The sequence below is a fragment of the Harpia harpyja genome, chromosome 14 (genome assembly GCF_026419915.1).
Source record: "Harpia harpyja isolate bHarHar1 chromosome 14, bHarHar1 primary haplotype, whole genome shotgun sequence".
In the NCBI taxonomy this organism is placed as follows: Eukaryota; Metazoa; Chordata; class Aves; order Accipitriformes; family Accipitridae; genus Harpia; species Harpia harpyja.
The window spans coordinates 13,239,880-13,261,708 of NC_068953.1; the positions used below are offsets into that span (position 1 = coordinate 13,239,880).

The following is a 21,829-nucleotide window of genomic DNA, read 5'->3' on the forward strand; positions in this document are numbered from 1 at the left end:
AAAGGTTCCATGAGTATTTTACCATCCGGATTCAGCAAAGGACTAGATGAGAAGGGCAGGTAGGACTCTGCCTTGTGGAAGTGGGATTAACCAATCAGTAAAGTCCCCATGGGGATGAGTGCATGAATCGAGAATGACTGTCATGTAAGATACTAAGGATTCTTGTAACATTTCTGATCTAAATGAAAAAAGACAAAAAACTTTCAGAGCCGTCCAAAGAAAACCCATTAGCAAATTATCAAATGCAACTGGAAAAAAGAAAAAGAAAAAAAAAGCCTAAGTCCTGATTAGCAATGCAAAGGCTCCATACACCGGGACCCAACTAATAGGAAATAACCAGGCCAATACAAATTAATAGCACCAACTAGACAAGGCATGACTGTGTTGGCAGCATTATTTTTAAGGTTCTAAAAAGGAAGAATGATGCCTCAACAAATTAAAGTAACATTGATACCTACTGCATTATTAAATAATTGCAGAATGCATTTTCCTGCTTAACATTTCTTTAAATTGTGTTAAAACATGCTGCAGAGTAGCATATAAATCTTGTGTGCTCTAATTTATAATGGGCTTCTAGCTGTGTGGTAAGTATTTTAAAATCATCTCTGTGCATCTTTACACAATGTTTTATGATCTGTCATCAAAATTTATTAGATAAAAACATTTCACCCAATAATTTCCTATGTATTTATACACATTGCTAGTGTTTAACTGGAAAACATAAACCAAACAAAATACAGAAGACATAGATTAAAGGTGAAACCTCAGAAACTCCCGTATCTATTATGTATGTGCAAGGAATGAATCTTTCAAAGGGCACCCTTGCACAAAAGATATTCTGTACATTTTCCTGGTAAAATTATTTCAACATATGAGTCGTAGATATCAAAAAGAAAAGCTTCTTTGTGGATGAGGCTCAAAATATTGTATTTTCTTTTCAATTACTTTTTCCAGGTCACTTGTCAACGTACGAAATAATTTGGAAGAAGTTCTAGACTAGGATGCCATCTCATTTAACCCTCCATCCCTCAAAATACCTTTGTTCTGTGATAAAAAAAGGTCTTCCATTTATTAAAACATTAAAACCCAAACTCTTTGATAAATACCCTGAAAGGCCCTTGGGTGTCTACTGGCCAGACGTATTGAGACTACTCTGCCAAGGCAAGGGACTGTCTGTACTTTCATTTTTACTGCAGCAGGTCCTTAGAAGCTGCTCAGGGACCCAGACTTCCCAGTGTCAAGGGCAGCACATGCAGAGCACACAAAGAGGAGACCCCTGCCTCAGCAGCTTCAAAGATAGAGGGGACCACTTCCTACCAGTCAAGGAACAGAAAACAACTGATCAAGTGATGCCCAAACATCAAGGAAAAACGTGAACTATGAATTCACTACTGGTCATATATTTTGTTCTAAAGATCTAGCTCCCATTGTGGCAAGTGGAGTCTCAGTCTATTCACACCTGCCATAAAGAGAAGCACTGGTGTCTCAAAGATAGTCAAGAAACTTGGAAAACACAGCCATGCTGATTCCCACAAAAGCTACTGGCTTCCCATGGGGCTCTGCTGCCACGTGGCAAGTGGGATGGTTCAGCCCCATCACTATCAGTAGTAATAATTATATTGAAATCAACCTGTCACACTGAAAATGTTCTCCTGGTGTTCTGGTGAGAACAGCTCCAGGTGGGAATGTTCTCCAAAGGAGGGACATCACTCCTAGTTCTGCATGTAACATGTCCATGTACTACAGAGCTACACTTGCTATGCAGGGAAGGGTAGTCTATTGAGACAAGACAGAAAAGTAGCAAGGCCTTTGGAGCACAGACCCTTTGGCTATGTCTCTTCTACACTTATTTTAGGAGCACAGGGCAAGAAGTGGTCTCTCTCTCAGCATGGTCCCCATTGGGGTGTTCATACTGCCATTATGAGCATGCCTGTAGCTGAGACTGCCAGCGGCCACACTACAAGGTGGTAACACACCCATAAATGCCATCTGGACTTCTAGTCAAAGGACATTTTAGGCTGTAGGCTTGCTTGTCTGTCTGATGGCCACACAACGTTGTGAGAAGAGCAGAAACACAGCCCTCCAGAGGACTCCCAGACTGTAGATAAGCATGTGTGCAGGCCCATACCAAAAGGCGGTGAACATTCATGTCATGCACATACTACCTATTCCTTCACACCAATCATACACAGACACTAACCCAAAGTAAGATTTCACACCATGCTGTGGACTACCTGAAAGGCTTTTGTAACTGTAATGTAGGAAGCATCCAAGCTCCTGAAAGCCCAGCTGCTTGGGACCCTTCTTGTGTTGTAGAGATGGAATTAGGGAATTACATGCCTTTTGTACAGAAGGTGGCAATAAATCCGTGGTGATGTGGTCTCAGTGGGACAGGACTGTGTTTAGAGAGTGATGCTATGTTTTAATACTGTGTCATTTGGGAAGTCAGGACTGTTGCAACATCAAGGTCTTGGATAATTGTTAAGGGCTGCGGCAATTCCTGTTAACTTATGAAATAGCTGCACAGGCATTATGGCCCTGATGACATCACAGATACAGAACCAATGTAAATATAAAGAAAATATTAACTGATGGAACAAGTGACTCCAAATGCCATGCAAAATCTCTGTGCATAAATATATAAAATACATAGAAAAAAGTATTTTGTTGGCTCTTTCCCCATATGATATCTTTTAAATCCATTGGTCACCTTGTTCTGCCACACCAAGGCTGTGAATATAGAAGAAAGAACAAATGGCTTGTAAGGTTGTGCTTTGCAAAGAGATTTCCTGGATTTTTAGTAATAAAGGATGTTAATGCATTGCTAAGTCAGACTGTGTGTTTCCAGAAGACTTCAACTGCTTAGAAAGAAACCAAGCAAAAGAAAGAAAAGCTAATTAAGGCTCATCTAACCTTATCCCAAACTGACCACCTGCAGTGGCCTGACTGACAAATTCAGAGCTGAGTAGGGACCCTGGCCCACAATCAGTGCTCAACACAGAGGGACCTTTTCTTTTGGCATTCAGACCACTCCTCACTGGGTCTGTGCAGGTGCTGCTGAAACTCTGCTCCTTCCACCGAGGGCAGCAATGAACGCACTCTGCTCAGCATTTGCAGAGAGTTTGGGACAAATCTTTCCCAATGAGCACTAAACACTATCACAACACAACTTAAGAGTAATATATGTTAAGAAGACATATAAAGGAATAAATTACAGGAAACTTTTCCATAAAACCAGATCAGCAGAATGTTTTTGGTTAGATCACCTTTTTGTCTGGGAGTTCAAATACCCCCAAGAGGCCCAAGATGATGACCTTGAACCTCAGTAAGAGAGAGAAGCAGCAGTACTGCCTCCGGCAGCCGTGGGCACGGCCCACGGCTCATGGGGACAGTACCTTCAGAGAGAACTGGTACATGGGATGGATGGCATGGAGGTCGTTCATGGTGAAGTACAGCAGAGAGGCTCGTGCGGCAGCAGGCCTGTAGTGCTCTCTGGCCTCGTTAATCTTGGTTTCTGTCACCTTAGACTCCTGGACCTGGGAGGAAAACACGGAACAAAATTACTGTGAAAACATCTTTGCAAATTGAGTACGCAGCCCAGGGGAGCGTTGACATCTGCCACAAAGACGTCAGGCCAAGCAGTGGGCAACCTGCATGCGACCACTGCAGGAACCAGCCTCTGCCCTCTGAACCATGGTGCAGCCAGGCTTGAGCCACCTGCTCCCACCACCCCCTTCCTCTGGCACATTCTCCATTTAACTGCATTTACCACCCTGTTGCCCAATCCTCTGTTTTCCTGAGCCCCCTCCAGGCTTCTCACTAGGATCCCTGCTCTTTACTAACTGGAATTGTTTTTTCTCATCAATGAGGTTCTCCTTCTAATTACCCCCCTTCCTGTGCAGGTCATTAATAACACAGGGTTGAACAGACTTTGTGCTGCTCTTGAGGCAGCTTTCCCCAAGGCTGAAAACTGCTAATTTATAACAGCTCTTTGCTGTCTTTCCTCACGAGCATTTAACACACCCCTACCTTGCTGGCCAGGTGTCTGCTGTGATGGACATGGCGAAAATCCTTTTGGCAGATACATCACGCCATTATTGTCTGTGTCCTGTTCATTCTTTCATTCCACTTCAGCAGCATGAAGTGACATCCTCAAGCCTCTTGGGGATTATTTTAGGCTCTGGCTATGTACAGTCATAAGTGTCTTGCAACACAGCCACACGCTGCTGATCCAGCTAGCTCAGCAAACCATGCAATGGGGATGTGGCAGAAAAGGGCTCAGCACATGTTGTACAAGCCATGAGGGCATGACACAGCCCCCACTGAAATGCACACCGCTGGGTCTCCCTCTGTCGTGACCTGAGCTGGTGTGAGCACATCTGGCTGGGGCACATCAAACTTTCCCAACGAAGCACAGACTGAGCCTTAATCTGTTGTGTGCACCCAACGTATGTTGGGATCTGTGGGGTTAGTCTGTTTGCACATCCCTATGAGCAATGATGGACTGTAATATCTGAGACCCCAAAGAGCAGCTTCACCATCTACTGCAGAAACAAGCATCTGCATAGGCCATGAATCACCTGTCTACATCAGATGAGTCTCCCTTTTGGCAGCACCCATGTCTCTCCACTGACTACAAAGGGAGCCCAGAGTCTAGCTTAGACTTAGGCAACTAACTTTTAGATATCCCATTCCCAAAATGATTAATAAATCTAGTAAAATAAAAGCCAGAGGTGGGGAAGACAGTTGCTTTCCATAAATAGAACAGGGAGGACTTCCATAGGAAGGAAAATGTTGGCTGAACATTTTTCTTTGGGTAGACAGACAAAGAACAGAGTAAGGGTTGATTTGAGAAGCCTCTAACGGGGCCCTGAGACAGCTTTCCATGTGGGTACCAAACTCATAAAAACCACATGAAAACTCCAAAATTCATCCCTGTTGCCACAGAGCTGGCAGTGACCAGCTTTACGACCACAACTTGTTTAGAAATTGAAGCACCTCAGGAAAACCTACTTCAAGAGGGACATGCCAAGCTTGCCAGGTGAAAACATCCCTTCAGCATCCCCTTTGGGGGTTCAAGCAAACCCGCCTTAGGGAGCTGAATGCATCTGATGTACCACATATGGCTAGCAGAAATAATTTCTATTTTTAATGTGGTGGATCACTTAGTTCCTTGGTTGCTGGGGCTACAGCACTGGGAAGTGAGAGGCAGTTCCAGCCCAACCCCAGCACATGGGTAACTTATCCAGGCAGCATGGGCCAGTGAGCTAGAGGAGGACAAGCGTGGGCTGTGAAGATGGCAGGACTGCAGAAGGAAGCAGTTGAGAATGGCTATACAGGAGTCCTATAGCAATCCTGGTATGACAACCACACTTCTCAAATTCCCTCAGTGGCAGAGTGTGCATTTAACCAACCCCATTTAGCTAGCAAGGTGAACTAGGTAGGTGGCAATGCTGACACTGCACAGCTAATACAAACGCTGATTTATACTCTAAGGAATGGAAGGGTATGAAATACCCAAGTTCTTGCAGATTTACTCGAGATCGCAAACTCAACAGATTCCAGTCCCTGGTCAGTACTAAAATCCAGTTTAATTGAGGAAGTGTGATGTATTCAGGATTACGCTGGAACAGTTTAAAGCTGCCTTGATACAGTGTGTAAATTTTATTGTCTTTACAGCAGGCACTGACGTTTTCTCTTGGTCTTAAATAGGCCATTTAACATACAAAAGCTCCAAAGAACTAAATGGCCTGAAGCTGTCCAGAATGGAGAGCACTTCAATTTATACCACTTTCTATTCTCTACTCAGCAGAAGGGGCAGAGATGGGCAGAGTAAAGAAGTTACGTTCCACCCAGAAATCCTTAAAGATAACATCACACACGTGCTTTTCTCTAGGCTATCACTATCTTTGTACCTTCTCTTCAATTTCTGCAGCCGTCTGTTTAGTGATCTCCAAGTTCTCCACCAATGCTGTGTCTCCCAGGAAGTTCCCAGATGCTGATGACAGCCGGGAGAGCAAGTTGTCCTCTAACGTTTTCAAGGTGATTTTGAATCCATTCTGTTGCTTTGTGAGATCTGACTGCAAATAATAAATTCAGAAAGTTTTAGCCACAAAACACATGGTAAAATAAAGATTAACCACCTTCATATGGGAACAGGCTTCTAACTGACAATTGCCATAGTCCAATATTGCTTACTCCTGCTCTCTGCAACTCCTGGGCATGGGCAGAACTCTTTGATCACTCCATATCCAACAAGCCATCAACTCAGAGAAACCCTGAACAGCACAGAAAGCACCAGGAGAACTAAGCCCTTTCACTAGGAACGTATTAAAATTCTGGAAATTAATCAGGAGGAAAAGACCTTCATCCCCCATCTCAAATATATATCCTGCACCTCTGTCTTAGAAGTATCTATTGGGCTTAAGTCAGCCTGGATAGCCCCTGCTGCTTCTCAACACTCCTGGTGAACCCCTGCACTTGCCACTACACACCAACACCAGTCACACCAGCAACGAGGACCACACAGTTAAAACCTGATGGCAAAACCAGCAGCAAGGTCACTTGGGTCCAGAAATGAGTACAACACATCTCGGGCTCAGAACTGAGGGCAAAATCACAGCCTCACTTGACTGCTGCTCCCGTTTGTATTCTGGCCTCGAGATCTCACTGGGACCAGTGGCTTACCATGCTAGAAGCTGTACATGCAAAGACAAAGTCCCCCTGCCAAAGGATTTGCGAACTCAGCACAAAGACAGCCTAGCAGGTACAGACCAGTAACAACCATCTTGCCTCAAGGGCAGATCTTCTGAATTATAGTGCAAATTCTTCCAATTTATGTGAAATATCCACTCCATTTTCCCCAGACACTTGTTCCATTTCCCTCTCTTCTGCAGAAATACCAGTCATTAACGCTGTTCATGGCGGAAACAAAGACTCTTATCCACCTCCTTTTTGAACTGATCCTCCAGAACAGGCTTTCTCCCATGAAATGTGATTGCCCTATTCTATGTTTGCTGAGGGAAATGGCATTTTTCCTGGATTTCAGGTATATTACGTTATTCCACTACATGGTCCTATTGTGAATGCTTATTTTTAGCATTATCACAGAAAACATCCTGTGCGAAAGCTGTCCATCTGATTTGGATGCTGCTAAGATATAAGCCTGGTGACTATTCTCTACATAAATGAAGTCAATTGCTAACACCCTGGTATGTAAAACACTACTGTGTGACACACAGCTTTAAATCCTCAGACTGTATTTAAGTGACACAACCAAGAAATTCAAGAATCTTGCAAAAGCGGGTTTTATAGCCCTGCAAAAAATAGCCAGCTCCATGAAGTAGCAGACGTGGTGCACGTGGAATTGAGACAAGTTCTGGGCCATGGTGACTAGCACATGACAGATTCAATGTCATACGCCAAGTGATTTAATGCTCCAAAGAGAGTTCTTGGAAAACATACCCACACCTTCCAACCACCTACGGTGTCTGGAAGAGCCTCAGAAATGGGAAATGTGACCCTATGTCTCTTTGAATCTTACAACACATAAGGGAGCCAGCAGTATTTGCTCTGTTATCAGAGGTTTTCAAGCAGATTAACTAACTCTTTCATTAATAAGTCATCTTTCAATATTTGGGCTGAAATTTCATATACTTGCTGCACACACACTCATTCTATGTTAATGTCAACCCAAGTATTCAGCAGAGTGTGCACTGAAGCATGCCTTTTATTGGTATTTCAGCTATAAATGGCTGTTTTTAAAGGCCTGTTCTGTAGGCATTACACAGAGGAGTTTGCCCATGGTGGTAAACATTTTACAAGTCTTGAAACAGAAAACTAACATGGCTAATTTTGTGCATTCCTGTCATTCAAGCATAGCATGCCTTGAAAAACGACATTTTGCAAGCTATTATTCCAGACCATGGACTGTAAGCCCTGGAGTTATTAATGAGTATGTATGTGATTTTTGCTCCAATAGCTTGTAATCACCACGCAATTTCTGAAGCGCACCCTTAGAAGTGCATACAATGCTGTATTCCCCACAACAGCCTCCATCTGTTGCAGCTTTATCATGCTATTGTTTTCAGCAGTAGCAAGGTCATCATTTCTTATTTTTGCAGTGGAGCTCATTATCTGTTATTTCACAGTTGATATATAACAGTGTTGCTTCTGGGAAACAGGTTACTCCAAGAGCCTTCAAAATTTTATTCCATGAAAACAAACAAACAAAAAAAGTTCACCAGAGCTACAGGCCAGCTTTGCAGGATTCACTACCAACCCCTTCCTAGCTCAGCCACAGTAGCCACCTTCCTCCCCTTGTCCTTTCTGCTGGTTTTATTGTATTATTTTAATATCACAAACCAGAGAAAAAAAATAATCCCTATATTTTCAGTGCACTCCTGCAAAGCACCTTCTTTACTGAAGAAGAACTTCAACACTGTCCATCACAGCCTAAATGTGCAGGGACTTTCACACACATTTTACCTACTGAATCAGCAAGGCAGGACCCTAACTCATGGCTTATCCACCTGTAGCTTGGGACACAGCTGCCAAAATATGCTTCCTACAGCCGATCTCAGCACTAAACAGACAATGAATTTGACGCAAATGCCATCTGAGACATTTCAGTCCAAACAGTGACGTGTGGTGAAGGTGGGAGACTACGTGGACCACAGGCAGCTCCACCAGCACATGGACCACAGTCATCCTTGCAAAAGGAAATTGCAAATGAGACTAGTAAAGGCCAGAAGTTTTGTATTGACCTGAGAGGGAAGGTCTCAGGACTTGCCTTTGCTTGCCTTGGCCTAAACTGGTTTCAGCTTCTCTTAGCTGTGATTGTCTCACAGCCGGGTCACTACTGCCTTAACCTGTTTTAGCCTGGCTTTAATTTAGAGTCAGAGTAAGTAGTTATTCTGGACAGATTGATCTGTCTCTAGAACCAAAATATGGTAGAGTGCAAATGTGGTCTCAGACTCTGAACACCCATTGTAACAGGAGTGGAATCCTGTGAATCAGATAAAGATAGCTTCAAAGATAAGGAGGAACAGAAAGACTGAATAACTGGGAATCAATGAAGAAAAAGATTATGGAAACAGACTGTGTTGAGAAAACATTTAGAAAATGTTACTGTTATTGTAATTGGATTAATAATAGCTGTTTGATGAATTTTGATTAGGTTACTAACAATAAATTCTAGGCTCCATCTTTGCCCATAAAAAGATTTTGAGCTCAGTTAACTATTGTGCAGTACAGTAGCAGTCACCTCCATCTGCTCATGAGCCAGAGCCCTAAACCTTCCCCAGACACCAAACACCTGTCCCTTTTGTCCCAGGGTAGAGAGGATGGATTAAAACACACCTAGAGAAGTAGCCTCACCTTTGAGGAATCCAAAGACTCAAATCTGTGTCTTCAAGGAGCTCCCCACAGCTATCAGACAACAGCCTTAGTGGCTTTTTTCACATCAGTAAATAGACCAGGGGCAGAAGAAGGTACTGGGCCCCTGGCCAGCAGTCATCCGCAGAGGTCAGTGCACCTGCAGCCATTGCCAGCCCCCCTCACCATGTCTATGGAGAGAAGTCTCTGCTTTTATCCCAGCATGGAAGAGATTTTTTTTGACTGACTGTTCCCCATTCAGCAGAACATCTTGAATACCAGGCTGGTTTTCTCCTCCCTGATACCTGCTGGGGCAGCAGGACCGTGGCAGGAGGAACGTAGATGAGAGGGAGAGGAAAGACAGTGGGCTCTGATATTACCTTGCTGCGGTGATATGGAGAAAAAAGAAGTCTTAAATATTCTTAAATGACAAGAAAATTACATCCCACACCAATCTGTATCTGCTTAGTGCGTTCTGAAGCAAGACTACAGCCCCACATCCCCCACAGCTGGTGGCATAGCTGGCACCCAGGGACGCATTTCCCTGGTCCTGTGCCCAACCTCCTTCTTCCACAACACACACGCCCTGAAGAAGCAGGGACTTCAAAACATGCGATCCCCAATTCACATCATTTTCACTGTTTTCTAATACGCAGTTCTTTTACAGCATGGGAGGGAAGTGCTGTTGGTTTTGAGTTACTAATTTTCAGAGCCTAATTGTAGATTTGTTGACTGCACATGATATTGAATTTGCCTTTCTCATTGTGACAGCAACCATTAACAGCGATGCTGCCGAGGCTAAGAGAAACGGTCCTTAACATAACAGCAGTTAATGACACCAGTATGCTAATCGTTGTCACCCCCCCAGCTCCCTTCAGTGCAAATCAGCAAAGGAAAGCGGCTGTTTGTAGCATTTGCAACCCAGTGCTGAGCATGTGCTACGGGTGCCTGATCAAGAGGCTTTGGGTCTCTCACAGTCCCAGTGAGATAGCCATGGCTTACACATTAAATCAGTTCATTATGTATTTTTGATGCCATCTTTTGGCTCGTTAGCACATGAGTCTGGTTAAAACTAAATGCATCATTAAGGCTGCACAGCTAACGTACTTTAGAACCTCATTAAATGAAAAGTTTATTACAAAACTGGCCTGGCCTGACTGAACATGTGCAGTAAATTTGTTCCCATTCTGAGTAAATATTTAGTATTATACATATTTGTTACATTGGTAAATGTGCCATTAGAACAAAGGATTTTCCGTAAAAAATTATCTTCAAACTGAAGCCATACTTATTAAAAGAGAGAGAGAGAGAACATTTTGGCCTGTCACAATCAAGTGGGAGGAAGAACCAGAACAGAAAAATTTCATTACCAGCCTCACAATATTTACAGTGGGAATCTTATACCATAAATGACTAAAATTGAGTGAGATTAATCCTACCTCTAAAATTAAATCTGTGAAGTCCAGAAATACCTGATATAATGAGAATCTCAGTTTCCATTTCCAAGAGGAGTAGGAAAAGAAAGAGATTCTTACCCAAATTTTTGGAGAAAAAACTTGAAATTGCCGTTTAAGTGTTCCCAAAATACCAAGAAAACAAAAGACTGAAGAAAAAAATTCCTCAATGTTTGTCGGTCAAGGGAAATCACCGGATTTTATGATGAGCTCAGCAATCTCTGCAACCCTGCACATGAAATGCTATTTGTTTTAAATAACAATAATGATTATTATTTATTATTATAATTATTAATGTTGTTATTATTATTATTATTTATACTTGCTCCCAGTGTAAACTCTCAGCTACTGACCTTAAGCTCTTCCAAGTCAGGCCTCTCCATGTTGACCACCGCCGCGAGCAGCTGGTCCTCCAAGCCGTCTCGCGTGACAGTGAAGTTGATGAGGGTGCACTGTGCCTGCAGCTCGGGTTGGAAGTGAGGGTTTGCCAGCTTTGTGTGGAGGATGAGACGGAAAGCAGGGTTGAATTCACATTCCTTATCACCGATCTTAATGTACCTGAAATTAGAGCAAAAGGAGCATGAGTGCACGTCTCTTCCAGGACACTTCACCCAATGACAAATGGTGGTATCAGTCAATGCCATCTACCAGCATGGGACTTTGCACTCTTCACACAGAAATCACTATTAAAGCAAAAAAGTACTTAAAATTGGGCACACCTGAATCACTTCTGCTTTAGGATAAAAACCCCAGACAGTTGCCCCCGAACTTTGGATCCTACTTGAGAAGGGTCACGGTTTCCAGCAGCAGGATGGCCAGTTCAACCATGAACCCTCCTTGATTTTAACAGAGGCTGTATTCTACCTAACGTTGGAGTTACATGGAGGAAAAGCCTCTCAGCATTGAGATTTTACTTAGCCACAGCTAAAATTGCCTAGTCAGATAAGGCCAACTCTGTGGTTGCACTGAGCTTGAGCAGTGAAGCCAGATTAGGAGAGCAGCTGGTTGCCGTTCCTGGGAGGTAACATCACTCAGGAAACCCAGCCTTCTCCTGTTCTGCATTTCTGACATCAAGTCTAAAACTTACAGATACCTGAAGAGTCAACCTGCTCTGAAACCAAGTTTAACAAAGCCCATGGGAGCCAGAGGAAAAGAGAAACTGGAAATGCTTTCAGGGATGCAGTTGGACTGTTATGGGAACAGTGGTGTTACCACGGGAATTTGAATACGCTTTCCAGTCAAACATCAGCTCACTAGGTGTCCTCTTGGCCACCTCAATTGTTTTTACAGCTGTGAAACTGAGGCAGAGAGAAATCACGCAGCACACGCAGCTCACAGCAGCACCCACAAATACTGCCGAGAGCCCCAACTTCAAAAAACCTTCTTGCTCTGGGACTACCAGCATCTGTCTGTGGAGTCTAGGCTCATGTCCTGGAAAACATGAAACCCATGGAATTTTATTTGATTTGTGACTTATTTTCCCTTTCTCAGGAAACAAGTGAACTCACAGGGAGTTTTGAGAGCAGAGACATATAATCCTAAAAGGGGATGTCTGGGTTTTTCACTGTAGGGGGGCTCAGGAGTCCCACCACTTCTGCTGTACCCCCATCTCTGCTTTCAAACATTGCAATCCCCTTCACTGGGACCATCATTCCCTCTGAAATGATCCTTTCCCTCCATCCTGCAGCTGAACCCACCATCAGCCACCCTTTTCCCCTGCAAACTTTCCACACAGCTTGCCTTTCCCAGCAGTTTACATCATCCTAGGATATTTTAGGCACCTCAGGAAACAATCCTCAAAGAACTAAAGGAATGTGAAAGGCAGAGCTTAACAGGCTTTTTGTTATTTACTGCACAAAGCCAAGAGTAGGACCGTGCTGTGAGGCACTGCAGCAGGCACAGAGGTCAGCCCATGCCGGGCTCCTGCAAGTGGCAAAGCTGTCGGCAACAGAGACTTTTAAAAGCCGGAATGACACGCATCCTCCTAAAGGTAGATGACTCCACTCTGCGAAAGCCAGCAAAAGCAACATCAAAAGAGTCCCTGAATCAAGTTCAGCACTGAGCACGAGGTTTTATTTGTTGCCATTATTTGAGCACACATTAAAATGTGCTTATTTTACTTTACATACAGAAAGAAGGAAAAAGTGAACTCCTTTGCTGCCCCTCTCACTGACCTCTTCTCAGCTGGAGGGTGACCAGCAGCTGCCATGAAGAACTTGATCTCATTAAGAAACACTTATATATTCTTAATGCTTAAACCTGAGTCTGCATTCCTAAGCAGTGCACAGTGTTTGCTAAAATTCAAGGTTACTTTTTCTTCACAACAGCAACAGCTATTTTGGTAATAATTCAGTGTCAGGATAGCCAATTACAGACCCAAGGTCACTATACAAAAGGAGAATTACAGGTCTCTTTTACATGAGGTTTGAATGACACTGTCCAACAAAATGAAAAATCTAGGTTTATTTCAAAGCCATCCTATGACTGAATTACCTATGATTGCCTGATTTAAAATGCCCTCACTTCTGTAGGCAGGATGTTAGTGCTGCTGTATATGAACACCCACAATTTGAGGTCAGGAACAAAAAGCACAACAGCACAAAGAAACCATTCACACATGCCATTAAATGTCCCTGAAGCCCACCTTCCTTTCTTGATTGTTTCTCGCCCCAGTAACGGCCCCAAAACTGGATCCACGGATTCCTCCAGGTTTTCAATCAAAACCAGTTCTCCTGCAGCCAGGGCTCGTTCCATCGTGTCCAAATACCTGTGGGGAACAGCATTGGTACCCACCACAGCAAGGCTGGATGTGATGCTTTGCAGCAAGGAGGATGCATGCGGGACAGAGGGGTGCTCCACACTGTGATGGCAGCTACATACACATGCCAGCAGTTGTGAGGGAGAAAGAGGGGTAAGATGGTGTCAACATTCAGTGCAGAAAGTGGCACTGGCAGACTCTTGGCTGTCCAACAAAGAGAATCAGGTCTCAGACCTCGCAAGGGCAAGCAATAACAACTGCATCTTCTTTCCCAAGAAAAGAGCACGAGCATCAGTGAACAAAGATGGGACAGCTTGGAGTTATTTTTAGCAAATACTTTGTTTCCCCCAGAATCCACTGGTGCAGTTAATCTTGCATAAAAGCAAGGACAAAGAGCATGTTTCAGCTCCATTTTGCCCAGGGTTTAGTGTCACATTTAGGACAGCTTCTTTCCTCATGAGGGAATTGGACCCCTTTGCCCAGTGCCTAACTGTAAAATGGGGATGCTCTGCATTGGGATGCTTTTTGGGAAGGGCAGGGTCAAGTGCTTGTGCTCTCTCCTTCAGGGCTGCTCTGCACTTCACATAACGTACTTCTCTGCAAAGAGGAGAGAAGGGCCCTGGGCAGGCAGTGAGGATGCTCCGGGTGCTGTTGCACCAGCACTGCTGCACTGAATCGCTCCAGCTAACTCCACTAGCTAAAATTTAGGTTCCTCGTCTAAGCTAGAGAGTTCGGGACCCAAAGAGGCAACAGAAAAATCTAAGACAAGAAGTTCAGAGTGACTTTTAGGTCTAACCTTTAAAGGAACACGTTGACACAATACAAACCCCATCCTTGATCAGCAGCCCGCATTTTTCTGAGTCTAGGAATATTTTATACAAAGAAACAGTCAGAGAGAATGACAGCAGCTGCCTCCAAAGCTGCTCAAATGGCCCTTTCCTGAAGGAGAGAGGGATGTGGGTTTAAAACTCTTAAAGCAGTTGAAAGCAAAGAAGCACCATTTCCCAGATGATGAAACACTCCCGTGTTTACTATAATGGGGCAGTGAATGATGCTTTTAGCCAATGGCCCTGAGATCACAGCAACACCCTAAATTCCCCTCTTAGAGTATCTGCCAGCCTGGTGTATGGCTGGGGAGGGAGGGGAAAAAGAGATGCTGTGTTTGCACAGCAAGCTGTAATGGCAGCATATGAATGTTACAGGGTCTATTCTTGTTCCATTCTGGAGATTTTTATTTAGGTGCCTCCTCTGGAATCCTTACTTTTTCACAGACTGCTTTGAATAACTGCAAGGCATGGTGACCAGGTTGGCCAGGAAATAGAAATTTGCTCTAATGAATAATGAGCTGTATTTTCATCCCACACAAGATCAAATCTATTAAATTTTTGTTATTTTCTTTGAAGAAAGCAGAGGAGGCACCAGCAAAACAACCTGGGCAACCCCAAGACATCTCCAAAGCTACAAGAATTTGCAAGCACCAAGCTTGGGTCACTCTCGCCTGTCGCTAATGCTTTGCTCTGTATTAAAAAAAAAATCTCAGCACTCATACCCAAGCAGGGATTTGACTCTGCGTCTGTTCCATCCCAGATGGGACTCCTCACTAGTGAGTAGAAATAGGTGCAAACTGAGGTAGCAGAAGACTGGCCTGTGCACTGACTGGAGGTAAAAGCCAGGAGCGGAAAAGCCTTCCCATAAAAGATTTAGCCAGATCAATGCAGGGGTGCTGCAATGAGAACCTCCTAGCTGGTGCCAGCGTGGGAGCAGAGTTAACCCAGCTGGTCTTCAGGGCATGGTGACCCTCATGGCAGCTTCACCCTCCGTACCCAGGCCTTCTCTCTTCTTCCAAGATGTAGGAAGCCCTACTCCCCCTCCTGGGTGAAACTGAGTCAGGACACGACACATAGGATGAGCCCGATGGAGGATGCCATAGCCTTACATGTAGCTCAGCCTCCAGCACACAGCTCTCTCCATTCTCAGTTTCAGAGGAGTTTCTATGGTAACTGAGCCAAGCACTAAACAAACCCTCTATTTAATGAGATATCTCTATCATTTTGGTAATGAATAAGCAGCTGATGCACAAATACATTTGAGGGTTTTCCTCAATGTAATTGGCTCAGATGGCTGCAGTTAAATATACACTATTCATCAAATATGACAGGCAGATAACCATTAAAAGGTATTATTATGTGATAAGGCTGATGTTTACCCCTTCTGCCCAATTCGGATCACTTGGAGGTCTTCTCCATACTTTGTTTTGATCCATTTGATACCCTGCAGCTGGGGATCCACCATGAGGGGCCAGCGCTCACAGTTGGTCAGGATGGTGGCATTTTCAGTGGACATCCGATCAGCTGGCAGGCCCTCGTTCTGCCAAGCCGCTACATCAGCGTCATCTGTCAGCATGGTCAGAGGATCGAGGGATGGAGTTACAGGGATTGGCACCTGGGAGGAGAGGAAAAATGCTTCCTAGTGTATCAGCAAAAAGTGGCAAGTACGACTTGCAACATATTCCAGAGATGAGCAAGAAAAATATTTCAAGAAAAGTTAGCTTAATTAAAAACTGATAAGTCATATTTATCAGTGGCTTCCCATTCTACAGGATAGTTTTGATCTAGTATCATTTCCCAATCCTGTTGCGAATGAACACAAATTATGTAAGCAACCCAAAGATTTTTGCCTGCAGAGCACTAAGCACCCCAAAGGGCCACAGCCCAGCCAAGCAGACTCAGATCACGCTCTGCTGTGTACAAGCTCTCTGAGATGACAGCTTGGAAGAATATAATTAACACCCTCGTAAGCCTGCTGTTGTGTTGCAAAACAGCATTAGCAGTTCCAGAAACACTCCTCTGACATGGGAGGCCATTTCTGGGTGTGACAACCAGAAAGTTATTTGTGCCAGTTTTGTGAGCAGAATGGGCCTTTAATTCTCCATTAGAAATACAGGCACTTCCGTGAAATTTCTAAGCACAGAGTCAGGTCATTTTTGGAACAATATTGCCGTTCTTAACTAAATTTTTGGTTTAGTATTAAGAAACGCAGAATGAAGCTTTTCCTCTCTCATTCTAAGGAAGTTGCTGATTTTCTCAGCTTTTTGATTTGGGCATCACTGCCCTGTTGAAACCTTATTTGAAAGCTTCTTGGCATTTCACCAGGATTTATAACATCCAGTTACTGTACTGATGTGCAAAAGCTCAATCCTGCAGGAGACCGAGAGCTTGCATTTACTGATGTATGAGAGGACCTCTTAAAAATTAGTGAAATATTAAACAAGTTTGAAGCATGATGGCCTCCATCTGGTCCAAACAGCAAGACGTGCGTAAACCCAGCTGAGAGGCATGGCCAGCATGAACAGAGCTTGTGTCCAGCATGAAGAACCATCTGGAGTTTTTCCAAGCCTACTAGGAAGCTGGCAGTGAGCTCTGCCTGCTCCAAGCAGTTCCTTCTCCATACTACCTCCCTCTTTCTAGGCCATCCCTGACACCTGGTTAAAATAGCACAGCATTGGTACTGAGCTCCATGTTTGGGTTGCTGCATTGGGGATTTTCCTCTGTACATGCAGGAATCGGGTCACTTGCACAGAGCAAGGACAATGCAACATCTTCCCCAGAGAGGAGTAAATCAAGTGTGGCTACATCTTGCTCCTCAATCCAACTCAGTGGGGACACAGGGATGCCCCTTATTTGGGAGATCCCCTCACTTGGGGGATCCCCTGTGGACATGAAAATTTATGGCCATGTTAATTCCAGTAACAACAGCTTTTCAGAGAAATCAGGGCTTACTTTTAGCTGGTGCAAATATGGCTTCCAGATTCCATCCAGGAGGTCTTGACGGTATTTCTTGGTGAAGTAGCCCAGGTAGGAGACGAAGGCTGTAATCAGCAAGACATCTCCACACAAGGTGCTCTGTTGCTGTTTGAAGTCCTTCACAGCTTCAGCCCATCTCACATTCTCAGAGGCGAGTCCCCCAACCTACAATTTCCCAAGTCAAACTCATCATTACAGTGGTTCTTTAAGCAATACCTCAGGATCTGGCCATGTCCAATACCTTGTTCCTCATGTCAACTGTCACATGCTAAAGTTTAAAACCTGGGGATGGCAATATTCAACAGTTACTTTGCTAACTGCCCTCCCATCCCATTCAGTGAAAGACTGGTCCTGCAGTCAAATCCAAGCTGTTGGCTCCACAACTCCTCTAGAATCATCAAGGGAGGATCCATCACTTCCCCAGCAGGAATTCACATAAAGGTATCTGCATAAGGATTGCTGAGGCAGCCCATCAGTTGTTAATTGCCTTATGCCACAGACTCACACATCACTACTCTCACACATCCTCTCTCAGAGCACTCCTCTCCAACAGCTACAACCTTCAGCTATTTCACACAATTTATTATTACCCCAGGTAGATGGGATTTTGATCACAATTCCCTTGGGTCTACATTTTTCTTTCCCTTAAGGCTCTGTCCAGAAAACACTTCCTCATAGACATTTTTCATGAGCATCCAATGCACAAACAGTCCAACTGGGGGCTTATCAGCTTTGAAGAGGGTACGGCATCTCCTTGTAAAATAAGATATCTCTACATGCACGGACAACTTCCTTGACCATTGGTACTTTTCAGGGTACCATTGGTCCCTCATTCCTGATGTCTTGTGATTATAAGAGATATCCTGACCACCCACCCCTCCCTTTTGTTATATATGTATATATTTTTAGGAGAAAACTTTAGCTCTATTAACTGAGAAACACAGCTTGGAAATATGAATGGAATGCATCCTTCAGGTTCACAAGCCAGAAAAACCCAAAACAGTTTTAAGTTGGCCTCATGGATTTGAGATTGAGAATGCCAAACATTATGGTCAAATTCACAATCTCTCTCCTGTGATCAAGGTGCTCTGGAAACATCCCTGTAATGTACAGATCCCCTCTACTCACGGGCCTTTGTTACCAGGGCCAACCAGCACTTCCTATATTTCTTCTTCAGTATACAGTGCACATGAGCTTAGGGTTATTTCTCATACTTCTCATTTTTATTAAAAATTCCTCTATATCCTTCTCTTTTGCAAACCTCCCTGAATAGGGGGTGCTGCAAATGTGACTAATACAACACTGTCTCCTTCTTCTAGGTCACTGTTAAATAGGACCAGCTCTAACACAAAGCCCTATGATAAACCTTATGAACACCTTGAATAACTCACTCCCCTAAACTGGGTTATTTTGCCATTTTAAATTGATATGCAGAAGGCAGGTCCCCAGGATGGGAAGGCCCCACCTCCAGATCCTCACTGAATTCCACCATCACAAGTTCCAACTTGACCAAGTCCTATTTCTAGCAGAATCTTGCTACCTTCTGAGGGTTAGGAGCCACTTTCCAATTTCCAACACAAATTTACTCCTGGCCAGTTTAGGCCATGGGTTCTCATGCAGACACTGTCATCCAGCTCAAACACCTCTCCTTTCACCATCATGTGTACCTCCAGATGCTTTCATAAACAGCCAGTATTTTCTAGGGAATGTGCTCTGCTTGGCTAAGCAAAAAAAGTTGATCTAGTTCCCCTCTGAAATACACAACCACAGGAACAGCTCTACTGAGCCAGACTCAAGGTCCACCTCCTTCAGCATCTTGTCAGATGACAGCAGCCATTAGCAGATGACTTGGGAAGACTATACAAATGAGCACCTGGGAATTGTTCCTGACATAATCTCCCAGCATCCCGCAACTGGAGGTATAAGGACCTTCTGAAACAGAGCTTATATCTTTGTGCTTAACAGCCACTGATTATTTTTTTCCTCCATCACTGAGTGTAGGCTGCCGTGGATACCAACCAACCTTTTGGCATCTACAGCATCCTGTGGCCAGGAGATACACAGTTTAGCTACACTTTCTGTAAAAAAAAGTACATCCTTTGATGTGCTGCCTGAACTTTTCAATTGCTAAAACAGGTTTGCACAGTAGAAAAACAGCAAATAATCATGCTCGCGTCACCTTCTCCATACCACTCATGATTTCAAGTCCTTGATACCCGCTCTGCTGTCTCCTTTTGAGGTTGAAGAGCTTTAGCCTATTCAATAATTCCTCACACAGAAGAAGCCTTTTGATTGTCCTTGCAATCTTTATCTTTACTGAATGATGTAATCTTTATTATCCAGTTTCTTTTTATTGTTACCTTCTCTGCACCATTTTCCACTCTACTACATCCTTTGAGGTACAGCAGAGGGGGCAGAGGTACAGCTGCACATTCAAGATTTATTTAGAATGTATTTATATAGAGAGATTGTGATTTTTCTCTGGTTTGTTCTCTCTTCTTTTCCTAATAAACCCTAACATTCAATTTTGGCTTGAGTTTTGGGTTTGTTGAGGGGTTTTTTGCCTCTGGGAGCACAGAGCTCACATACTCACAGAACTCTTAACTCCATCATTTCATTCCTGAATGATAATAACTAGCTCAGCATCACTTACAGGGCATGTAAAGTAAAAAATAATTTTTCCAATATACATTACTTTACATTTATCTACCTGGCATTTCATACCTCTATCACTTGGTATAATTTTTACAATTCTTTACAGACAGTCTCCATCATTACTGTATACATATTATTGAGAAATGGTGTGACCTGCTTACACACCATCTCATCCAGATCGTTTATGATTGTTCTGATGAACACAAGAACTAACAGACACCTGCAAAAATACCTCTGATGGCCTTTCTGCCTTGACAAATCTGCCCCTTTAAATCAGTGAAAACTGCCTTCTGGGCAGTCTGTCTCCTTCCAGGAGCAGAAAGAGAGGCCACAGGTTTTCTTTGCCCCTTTCAACCTCAGAGCTGTCCCTAAACCTGTTCCAGCTGAGTTACTCTTTCATGAACATGAACCACCATTCTACTCACAAAGCTGCAGAGAAGGTTTCCCCAGTGCCTTTTCCTGATCTCGGCGCATGCTGATATTCCCTTAGCCTTGCTAGAAAGCCTACGCTTGATATGATTAGGACCACATCTGCCTTTCTTAGGGCTACATGATGTGTAGGGCAAAGCCCTGGCAATGTGCTCTTGGTTTAGAGTGAAACAATCTGTTATAAATCCATAATTACGTCGGCATCTTGTATTACTGAATTTCGTCCTACTCCTCTGGTTCCCATATCCAGACCATCCAGTTATTTCAACTACAGTCATGCTTCCTCTTTAACTGTGGGAATTCCCATTTTTGTGTTCTCAGTCTTACAGGTCTGTCTTATAGCCACATTCATTGAAGTGGAGCATACAAAGGCTGGAAAATATCAGGGATCAAGCAGCATGGGATATACCTGCTCTGTTCCTCTTCTGTTCTGGACATTTGCTGGAGTCCAGCTGAAGCTGGACAGACCCTGGTCTCAGCCTGCATATCTGTTCTTACATAATCCTACTTGTTGAAAAAGAAGCAAAGCACTACTTTTAAGTTACTGCTTACTTTTAAGGATCATACCTAAATTATCCTTGATCTCGACTCCAGTAACAGTGCATAGATGTCCACTTCCTCTATCCTTCCTTTGCAGTTTTTATAGATGAAGTACCTATAGGTCTTCCCTCCAGCCTCCCTGAGATCAATTCTCATACTACTCCCATAGCCTCTAACACCAAGATGTCTTTATTGATCTGATTTTCCTAATACTTGTAGAGTGTCTACATACCCCTAATTAACTTCTTGAGGTTATTTTTTATCCACTTATGTCCTAGGGGTCTTTTCTTCTCCTTTGCTTGGGTCACACACTACTTCCAGTTTTAGTATCCTAAAGAAATCCCAGGTGTCTTCCACCTCAGATACTAGAAGTCATTGGAATTCTTTTTATTTAGCAAGTAGCAAATCAAAAGCCATCTCATTTGATTACCTTTAGCTCTTTGATAATGAGGGATAGTGAACAATCATTCCCTATTCACCACCTGCATACCATTCATGATTTTATAGGCTTCTGTCACATCTATCCTCTGTACACAGTCTCTTTTCCAAAATGAAGAGTCCTAATCTATTTCCTTTCTTCACATATGGAAGTGGTTATATACTTTGTTGCAGCTTTTCTAGGTCACCTACAGCATTCTGAGATGGGGTAACCTGACTCTCTTCAGCATGCAAGACGTAGGCACCGACAGATCTGATACAACAATTGTTTAACTTCTGCTTCCTGATTTTTTCCTACCAATTACTAATATTCAATTTGCCTTTCTTCCCCCAGTCGAGTACCACACTGCTGTTTCTGAGAACTCTCTGCAACGACT

At 43.6% G+C, this 21,829-nt stretch overlaps 1 protein-coding gene across 1 annotated transcript in view; it reads right to left on the reverse strand.

The window, feature by feature from the left end:
• DNAH9 (dynein axonemal heavy chain 9) overlaps positions 1 to 21,829 on the reverse strand; it is a 210,216-nt gene that overhangs the window by 71,728 nt on the left and 116,659 nt on the right. Inside the window, exons 52-57 of the mRNA XM_052808369.1 lie at positions 17,367 to 17,555; positions 15,794 to 16,029; positions 13,474 to 13,596; positions 11,183 to 11,387; positions 5,916 to 6,080; positions 3,396 to 3,536 (exon numbers count right to left, since the gene is read on the reverse strand). Of these exons, the coding sequence (XP_052664329.1) occupies positions 3,396 to 3,536; positions 5,916 to 6,080; positions 11,183 to 11,387; positions 13,474 to 13,596; positions 15,794 to 16,029; positions 17,367 to 17,555 (1,059 nt within the window). The remainder of the gene's footprint in view (positions 1 to 3,395; positions 3,537 to 5,915; positions 6,081 to 11,182; positions 11,388 to 13,473; positions 13,597 to 15,793; positions 16,030 to 17,366; positions 17,556 to 21,829) is intronic.